This window comes from Cynara cardunculus, assembly GCF_001531365.2.
Source record: "Cynara cardunculus var. scolymus isolate 2C chromosome LG 2, CcrdV1, whole genome shotgun sequence".
NCBI lineage: Eukaryota > Viridiplantae > Streptophyta > Magnoliopsida > Asterales > Asteraceae > Cynara > Cynara cardunculus.
In genome coordinates, this window is record NC_037529.1 from 63,595,612 (window position 1) to 63,605,631 (window position 10,020).

General features: G+C 38.0%; 1 protein-coding gene across 3 annotated transcripts; it reads right to left on the minus strand.

The window, feature by feature from the left end:
* Positions 1–604: 604 nt before the first annotated feature.
* Positions 605–9,706, minus strand: LOC112507873 (E3 ubiquitin-protein ligase MBR2-like). Of its 3 annotated transcripts, XM_025112611.1 has the most exons (7): positions 9,559–9,706; positions 6,894–8,475; positions 6,631–6,794; positions 3,608–3,658; positions 2,710–2,805; positions 2,485–2,628; positions 605–977 (listed from the first exon to the last, which is right to left on the minus strand). In XM_025112611.1, the coding sequence occupies exons 2-7, from the start codon at positions 8,314–8,316 to the stop codon at positions 846–848; spliced, it is 2,010 nt and encodes a 669-aa protein (XP_024968379.1). In that variant the 5' UTR covers positions 8,317–8,475; positions 9,559–9,706; the 3' UTR covers positions 605–845. The 3 variants fall into 3 exon arrangements, with proteins under 3 accessions (XP_024968379.1, XP_024968378.1, XP_024968381.1); XM_025112610.1 differs by having other exon boundaries at positions 6,631–8,475; XM_025112613.1 differs by lacking the exons at positions 2,485–2,628; positions 2,710–2,805; positions 3,608–3,658 and having other exon boundaries at positions 6,631–8,475.
* Between the last annotated feature and the right edge of the window lie 314 nt (positions 9,707–10,020).

The window sequence follows — 10,020 nt, forward strand, 5'->3', positions numbered from 1 at the left end:
AATAAAATAGATGAGCAATCAATGATGGAAGACGATGTTGTTCTTAAGAGAAGATGCAAAATATAGACCGGAACAAAAAAGATGAGAGAGGAATGGCAAGTTTACACACCAATATTGCAAATGAAAATCAACCCTCTAGCTCGTAATCCCTTAATCGACTTCTCTAAGCCCTTTAAAACGTCAACTTAAAGCACAAACTCCTAATTGCGGTTTTCACACTATTATTGCAAGCCAAAATTGCGGTGATTAGTGCCCGTTATTACCGGAACTGCTATTTCTCACCTCTATTTCCCCTAAATAAATAAAAATCGAGTATATAAAGTCAGCAGCTTCAAGTAGAGGTTGGCAAAAAAACCAGGACTTCCGGTCTAGACCTGACCGGTTCCGAACCCAACCATAACATCGTCAGACTGTTCCAGTCCAAGCTACCGGTCCATCATCGGTCCGTAGTCTGCCAAATCAAGACCGGTCCCTACCGCCCAGCTTCAACCATTGTGTAACTCATCACCAGAACCATGCAACAAAATTCAAAACGTAAAAACCATTGTGATAACCCTCCCATCTGAAAGCAAGCAACAGAAAGAAAGAAGAGGCTTTGAAATTTGAATCATCCAAAGGATAAAAAGGGAAACTTTCCATAAATACTTTGATATTTTATCAATGGACACACCAAATCTCTTTATGACCTCACCTTAACCCTCCTTTTTGAGAGCAACAAAACAAGAGAGCTGCAAAAGGACATGTAATAAAAACCTACAACAAAATGTCTGCCAGCCAACACCATACATCAAATTCAAATCTTTTCTGTAACTTTAAGAACTTTTTTCTTACGATGGCGCTCAGGGTCAAGTAGCCAGACCAGTCATCTTGCAAATGGGGCAAATATTTTTCTGTGCCAGCCACTGTTTGATGCAATCTGTGTGGAAATCATGTCCACAATCCAAGCTTCCGATGTTGTCTCCGGTGTCATACTCTTCCTGCAATTCAAGAACCCAAGTAAGAAAGAAATTTGAAAAAGATGGCTCGAGATGCTGCAACATGAAGATCCGAAAGCAAAATGCTTCGGGGGGTATGGCATTGACCGTACCGCCAAAATTGTTGACCATGAAAAAAAGGGATACAAGATTGGGGATCTGATCTAGGAGAGGTGATATTGTAAACCAAACACAAACTAAATGGACCAGTTAATCCCACTCAAAGATTAGGGTCCCGCCAGCGTTTGGTTGTTTCCGTGAAGACCCCAACTTGTGCAAGAGTGTGAGCATGAGCAAAGATTAGGATATAATGAAGTCAGGTGAACGAAGAACTAGAAAAATAAGTAAGAAAAAGTAAAGAATAGGTACATTGAAAGCATACAAAAGGTAGCACATAGACCAAGTAAGGCAAGAACACATCCTAGCCTAAACTGCCAGCCCTCTCTGCCCCTACCCCTACCCCTACCTTCTTCCAACATGTTCCAACTCCCTTCTGCACATAGGTCCCAATACCTACTCTACTACCCTAGTCCTCTATCTCCAAGTACTCCTATCAGTAGTCATGTCCTTGAAAATATTTAAGGCCACCATGAAGAACCTCAATCGCTCATCTCATGTCCTCTTCAGCCATCCCCTCAGCCATCACTCTTTCTACTCTCCTCACCAGTTCTGTCATCGGTCTCCTACAAACATGCCCAAACCAACACAATCTCCCCTTTCTCAATTTATTTGTTATTGGGGCAACTCCTAACTCCGCACTGAAAATCTTCATTCAGAATTCTGTCAAACATGGTTCGACTACAGGTCCACCTAAGCATACTCGTATATGAAACTTTGAACTTCCTCTCAACGGCCTTCCCATTCGCCAACATTCCGACCCATACAACATAGTTGGTTGATGACAACCCTATAGGATTTTCTCAACAGTTCCAGTGGAACCTTCTTGTCACACAACACCACTACGGCATCTCTCCACCTCAGCCACCAACCTTTTATGCGATGTGTTACGTCCTCCTCGACCTCTACTCCTTTTTGAATCACGGAACCTAAATACTTGAAACTGTCCTTTTGGCATACCCTTTGGGGAGAGGTAATTTTGTATCTTCTAACAATCTGGAGAGATGAATTCACAACTATAAAATTAGAAATCAAGGGCATATCTTAATTTTGTGCATGTGAGATTCCTCGATGGGTTAGACTAATATGGTACACTAAGCAACTTATGGCAAGGCTTGAGCCTTGGTATGTGTTTGTTTTGTACATTACATAGAAAACTTGTGAAACCACAATAGCACAACTATCAGCTTTCAATGGAATTTTCCTGATTTCAAAAGACTCCTGATGCCTGCCATCATATGGTCCACGAGCTCCTTTCGACCAATCTCTCCATTTAAAGAAACAGGAGTTCATCAGCTGGCAATGATGAATGGCATTCTTTGCAAGAAAAGCTCAAAACAGAAACATGCGACCAATATCGAAATGCTTTTAAGCAGTTTGAGATGGATCTCACCTGACATATGCAACATGGCTCCAAATTTTGAGTTGAAATCGCCATGAAAGCAATGTGCTTTCTCTGTCTCATCGACTTCAAAATGACTTCCTCACTCAGCCCAGTGTTCACATTTCCTATGCGTTCTTCCAATGCTAGCAGTTCCTGTAACGAGCACACACATATAAATTTGAACAATAGAATGAATATGGGTAAACAAAATTAAAAATTAAAGCTTATCTTCACCTCATAAGACATATTATCAACATCTAGCCTCATATCTCGGTGCCTGTCATGCAGCTCAGCAACCCCATTGATAAATGGATCAAAGAGCATATAGTCCTGGCATATATCACAAGTCGTTTGTTATAATCAAATCAGATAGTTTCATAGCATTGCTGCTGGCAAAGGGTTTATTGTGTATGATGTTTTCGTTCACAAATAGATCCTCGTGCACTATGGCTGTTAATGGATATCAGAAAATCCACATATCTATTCAAATTCATATCCATTATCAGCAGATGCGGTTGTGGGTATGGCCATATCCATGTCCAAAACAGAGCACAACAGAAAAGATTTTTCTGCCATCACTACAAGATGCCACCTTATAAATTTTAATACCATGCATTGAAATCAAGGAATGATGAGCTTAGAAGTTGGTCTGATGCTATCTTCAGTTGAAGGATTGGGTTCCCAATTCCAATTCCACAAAAAACTAATGAGGAAAAAAATAAAAAACTAGAAGGTGGTGTGATGGGGAATTTAGGGGCAATAATGGCAACTAATACAAATTATATACTCCATCTATCCCAAAAAGACCCATTTTAAATATAGATGGATTTCAAGACAAAAAATTTCATCATCTTTAAACATGATTAAGTGGACTAAACATAAAGACTATTTATCTAATCTTAAAGTTTTATGGACATCAATTTTTTCCTTTACGGGATCAATTATGGACTTCTCTTGTGGGATGTTGGGAAATTAAGTAAAGATAGATTTGCATTTAATTCTAAGTAGAAATAATGATAGATTTCATAACCTATTTAGGTTATGTAAATTTAGCTTTCTTATTTGCATTTACTTAGCAAGTACGAATAATAAGAGAAAGAACAACAAAATGCCATGGAAGACAACATCAAACCTCGGCTCGTAAGTTTTCTCCCCTTCGCATTGCATTTAACACTTGTCGGATCTGTTGCAAAGACAAAACAGAATTTCATGAATTTGACAAACTTCAAGTAGATCAAAAAATAAAGAAAATGTAGAGAAAACTAAATGAGATAATTACAAAATAATATCTTATTTGTGAATAGGACTCGATACAAGTTCATGAATATGAAAGAAGACCTTAAATCCAGAAATGCACCGCAATCAATAAGTTATCATAAAGTAAAACTACCTGACTCTCCAGGTACTGAAAACATAAATAAAGTGTAAAGAAACATAGGCCAGATACTGTATGAGAAGGTGCATACAAGAAAATGCAGATATCACATTTATCTTGCTAGAGTTTGAATTAGAATATGGTTCAAACTAAATGTGTGACTATTTGTTCAATATCTAGAATACTCGCCATTGAAGACAAATAAAAGAATTATGGTACCCAAATCATGTCATCGATTTATTTTTATGATTTAATGGGCAAATAGGCAACCTTAACTTGATTTTTTTCCAAACAAGTAAATGTTGCAATCTTCCCGCTACGTCCCAAAAAAGGAAACAACATTGAGGGAATGTATAAAAACAAATTTCAGATCTTCTATAGTTCTTTAATTCAAATTCTTTTTAGGCAATTTTCAGAAGTTACAACTCTTGTTGCAAATTGCATTTTGGTACTTCCTAGAAGAGTATGATATCCTTGATTGTTACAACTTCTTTATGTAGTGCTACTTTCATGATCCAAAATTACATTTCCTAGTCACATTTACTACAATGGAAATGAACTAATATATTGCTTTCATATCGGATATTGAAACTCAATTGATCAACAATCTCGTAACATAAGCTACAAAAACAAGCTTCCTCTTGAAGAAATTCTAAAGAGGCTACTTCAACTTTAAGGAACATGTCAGACAACTTCACACTAAGTTCATACACGTTCATAGAAGCAAAAATGCAAACGTGCATTATAGGGAAATTGTTTTTGGGCAAGAAGTATCATTGTTGTCAATGGATTCTAATTAGATCTCTGACTTTCTTTATTTCGGTAATCTCGCACTCACTAACTAGTTTTCTATAAGAACGTACGTACAATATAAAGAAACTCGCAACAAAAAGCATATTAAACAAGTGAAGTTCAATGTGACCTTTTCTAAGCATCCACAAAAGCGAAGATGAATGATCTTTGGGTTTGATTGTGTACCTTAATAGTGTATGACATTTTTTCATAATTACTGGTCAATTATTTGGCATTCTGTTATGGATTGGAGAACAAATGAGGTTATCCATTMAAATACTTTGAAGATAAAGATGTCGGTAATATATTAAGGTTTCATAACTAGATTTGAGGTAAAGTAGAAGCTTATACATGCATAACCTAAACAGCGAAGTAACTGATTTTTCCAGTCCACATGGAAATCTCTCTCAAAAATCAGTGTTCTCTGTGTGAAACACATGCCTGGGTAGGAACTTGTTATGTTTTGCAAGTTTTCACCAAGCTTTCAAATTTTTATTGGGAGAAATCCTTTTCCAATATAGCGCTTTCTCCATAATGGTTGAGGATTAAAGATGGTGTACGATTGAGAGGAAACAACAGGCACACTCTTGCCATCATCTATGAGAGGATACACGCGTTCACTGGCCTGCTCGCACAACCACATGCACACACATATACACAGGTAATTGTCTTTACTCCTTACAATTTTTGGCTTCCATCATCCACAAAATACCACATGACATAGCGGAGTCATCATCCCTATGAAAGTACGGCTACATGCTTTTAAGTTCGATACTGCACACACAGAATGCCATAATCACAGCTGGCCATGGCTTCACCGTACTTCCATTTACACGTCTCACAATGCTCATATCACTATCAGAACAAGATTTCCAAATCCCACACTTTGTCGTGTTATACAGTATAATTTCACACAGAGCTCCTAATTACACAGTAGGGATTCCTGATTTATGTAGTTCACCAAGAAAGAAGCTGCTTAGTGAATTAAAATCCAATAGAGACATGGAAGTGACTAGGGTGTACCAGAACAAGATCATTGCCATCATCTCATTAATAGAGCAAAACACCACCTAGAAACACCGAATTGAAGAATACAACACATTTTTAATGTTTACAAAGTAGCTACAGAGTCATGATAAATTAAAGGTACCAGCTACTGCTTAAACTTGGAGATGGAGGATTAGAGTAAAAGACTAGGAATGGGGACCTATAGCAGAGTCGGCCAGAAGGGAGTTGGAATGGTTAGTAAGAGGGAATTGGGCTGGCAGTTTAGTCCAGGGATGTGTTTTTGCCGTACTTGCTCTGTGTTGTATTGCCTTACCTTACCTTTTGTATGTATTCAATGTATCTCTTAGTACTCATTCTCACTCTTCTCGTGCTTTGTTCACCATATGCTAACCTTTATTCCTGCTACCTGTTAGCTCATACTCTTGCACAATCCCCCCGCCCAGGGCTTTGGGGGGAGGGGGGGAGGGGTCTTCACGTAAACAACCGCTCTACTCTTTGCGGTAGAGTTCAGGGTTGCCTACATCTCCCCCTCCCCACAAAGACCCTACTTTCGAGTGGGATTTATAGGGTTCATTTGGTTTAGCTACAGCTTAAACTACCTGGCATATAAGAATGATACTAAAATTTCTTCTTAAGTACACAATTTCCAAAATACTAACTAAACCAATAAATCTGATGAAGATGAAAAGTAATATATGTTGTGCCATAGGAAAATGATGATCAACTCTAAAATGTCCTGAACTGGTTTTGGGAGTGTCTCAACTCTCAAGTACATGTTCTCAGAAGCCCATGTGTATGTGAAGAATTTTGGATGTAGTATCACATAAACATGTTAGGTGTGCATCTAGTTTGCTGGAGGGTTTCATCAACATTAGAATGCTCTAAACAAAGTTTCTGCATCAAATCAAAAAGTAAAGAAATGTATAGATCACATGCCCTGAGAATATAGCTTGTGAAAATTGGACATAAGGAGCACAAACCTCAGATACCAGCCTTTGTCTTCCCTCAATATCAGCAGCTAAAGCACGCCAATCATCGCCAGGTACCTCCATCAATAATGCGGACCTTGAAAAAGGTTGATGATGATGTCTCTGGCTAGAAATTCCAGATGTGATATGATTATCCTCTGAGGTAGAAGAAGAGCCTGCAGGAAATGATGAAAAATAACCTCTCTGGTTTCCAGACTCAGCCTCAGCAGATGGGAAAAGAGTCCAAGGAGAAAATTCAGGTAATCTTTGCTGACTTTGAGTTGTTGGGTTATGCTGAGGTGTCCAGACAGCATTAAAAGAGCGAGAACCACCAGAACCAGTACCATTTCTGGAACTAGATGGGGCGCCACCTCCATTAGTGTTTGCACTTCCCGTAGCTAAGCTCCAATTAGTAGGATCTTGCACCAAATTCCTGGTCTCAGATGATGGAACAAAATTATGATACTGCACATTGTTTCTTAGCAAGCTTCTAAAGTTTGCTTCGGAACCTCTTTCTAGAGGAAGTGCCGCAGAACTTGATGAACTGCCACTTCTTGAACCAATATTACTACCCCAAGGGAAATGATGTGCATTTCTTGGCATACTTGGAACATGCATTAGAGGGGGTTGCTGGTTTGAAGGATTACTTGAATTGGCCGGTATCACAATTGGTCCTCTAGATGTTTGATCCAAAAACTCATTAAGCAAAATTTGTCTATTAGATGGTTGGTGAGATGAGCTAATATTTGGACGCCTCGTAGGGTTTCCAGTTGATGACATATTATAAGGAACAGAGCCTCTCATGCCAAAATGTGTATGTGAGCTTTCTGGGACTCCTGTGACACTCGAAGAAGGAAAGGCATCCGAAGCTACTACTCCCCTCATGCCAGCTCCAAGTCTTGTGTTTGGCTGTTCATGGCGGTTAACTGACACAGGGTTGACTAGAGCTGAAGATATAGTTAAGCTGCTAGAAGCATTGTAACAGATGGGAACAGTGCGCCTGGCAATATCCTCAGCTTGCGGAAAGCAACTTGAACTCCCACCAGTGAGGGACTGCCCCGATGTACCTTCTAGGGATTTTCTTTTACAAGATAGACCCCAACTACCCAAAGATGAGCCAGGCCCACAATCAGAAGTCCCAATACCAGCAGATGAAGCACTGGCCTCTGTTTCTGGTCTACCAGACTTGTAAAGATCCATAAATTCCATACCATCATCATCAACATTAGTATCCCCATATCCAACGTTTAAATTTACATTCATGGGAATATGATTGGAAACAGAACTCTGCATATTTGATGGTCCAATAGCAGCTTGACCACCAACAATACTATCATGTGGATGAATTGTTGATGATCCAGGTTGTTGTTCTTCTAATCTTGAATCGTGGGTACCTAAAGGGGACCAATTTTGTTCCCCTTTCAAGCCATCATTAGAAACATGATCTTGTAAATTTGCTCTAGAGCTTGATTCTCCGACATCCCAGCTGCTAAAACTTCGAAAACTGTTATGACCATTTGTATTAACACAACTGAAATTCAGCTCGCTGGAAATATCATTATTTAACAACCGTCTTTCCATTGGAGATAACATATTCCAATCATCAGCCTCATCCATACTAGTACTGTTGGAATTGGACCCCTGGTTAAGATCGACGACCTCGGGGAAAGGATCAAAGATACTCCTTTGACCTTGCATCAGATCCAAGTTTGTATAATTGAACAAGATGATAAGCACGAAGCAGTACTTGACAATTCACAAGGTAGATCCCCCACAATTCTTCACTCTTACTGTATGGACAAAATGCACCAAGAAATGCTTCTTGTACCGACTCTCCAAGTAAATGGGATACTGTTCCTGAGATTTATACATCATTAATTCAGAGTTAATGAATCAGCAGATGAAATTTGACTATCCAAGAAGGAGAATGGAAAGACAACTGAAGTCAAATTAGCAACACTCTAACCAAACAACCATCAATATTATGTAATTTATGTGCTTTCACTGTTAAAGTAGAAAAAGCTCTCGTTTTATAAACTTCAATTAGTTTGGTCATCTGTAAACCTATTAAGTGCTTCGCTTTTATTAATAAAAATCAATCAGAATACATCGGACAACGTTCTTATACTATTTTTTCCAAGTCTTTTCATAGCAAAAGAAGCCAAGTCTTCATTATACGTAAAATAGATCATGGAAGTAAAACCAAAATGCAGGTATGTAAAAGAGTAAATGTTAAATTTTGTTTTCAGTTCATTACATGAGTAAAAATCAAAGTTTTGATGAAAAGATTAGAACTAAACAATATTGCATTGTCCAAAATCATGTCTAAAACTGCAATACTAGCAAAACTTAATCAATAAAACCTGTATCACCAAACAAAAGGATGACCCTCAGAATAGTCTCAAAGCTCAAAAAGGAAGAAGATCATAATCCCTCATTCTAGAAAAAGAGCTAAAATTTGACTTATGATGTCAAACAGATTGCTTTGCAACTTCAATTAGCATTCAAAACTTTTCATCAAAACAATTCCATCTATGCTAAACTTTCTATCGCAAGCACTAGAAATAAGATAATGTTTAATCAAATTGCAACAACTCAACAAGTAGTGGTTTTGACATCCAAAAGCAGTTCAGCTATTCCGGACGGACCCATGGAGTACGAACAAAAAACAGTAGATTGTGAATAAGTGAAAAAAAGAAAGCAACTTGCGGAATATTACCAGAACCCCACTTGTTATTCACTTTCCGGAAGAAAAAAAAACCTAGATATATAAAAAAAAACTCATAGATCCCCTCTTCTCACTCAAAAATGATCGCATTCAGATGCAATAAAAAAGATCTAAATTGATAATCTACTTCAAATTTCAACAACAACAAAAAGGAAGAATCAACAAACCAAGCCGATATATAGCGACGATTGCAGATTAAACGGAAAGCTTACCGATTGAGATAATCAGGATCGGTGGAAATTAGGGGAGTTTAGTCGAAGAATCGGTTGATCAGAGCTCATTGTGTTTGAGAATGGAATGGATAAACAAGAGTGAGGTTGGGGGAGGAAGAAGGGATGAAGGGGAGAGAGTAATTAGGTGCTAAATTTTCATGGGGAAGAAGAAGAAGATTCGTGTTTTGGTGGGTTTACGGTGAGATATGGAATATGCTGATACCAACACAATTTGCGAATATTTTTGAGCCGTTGGATGGTTCTTGATTTTTATTTATAAATAAACTAGAAGCGTACTCGCGCAATGCAGCGAGATACATCGTGTGTTTAATATTTCATTTTATTCTTTATCTCAGTCGATATTATAATATGGCTTTATGTGATTTTGAGAAAGCGATGACGTTTTTATTTTTGAATAAAATATATGTTTGACGATATCATAAAAATTTGACAAAAATATAT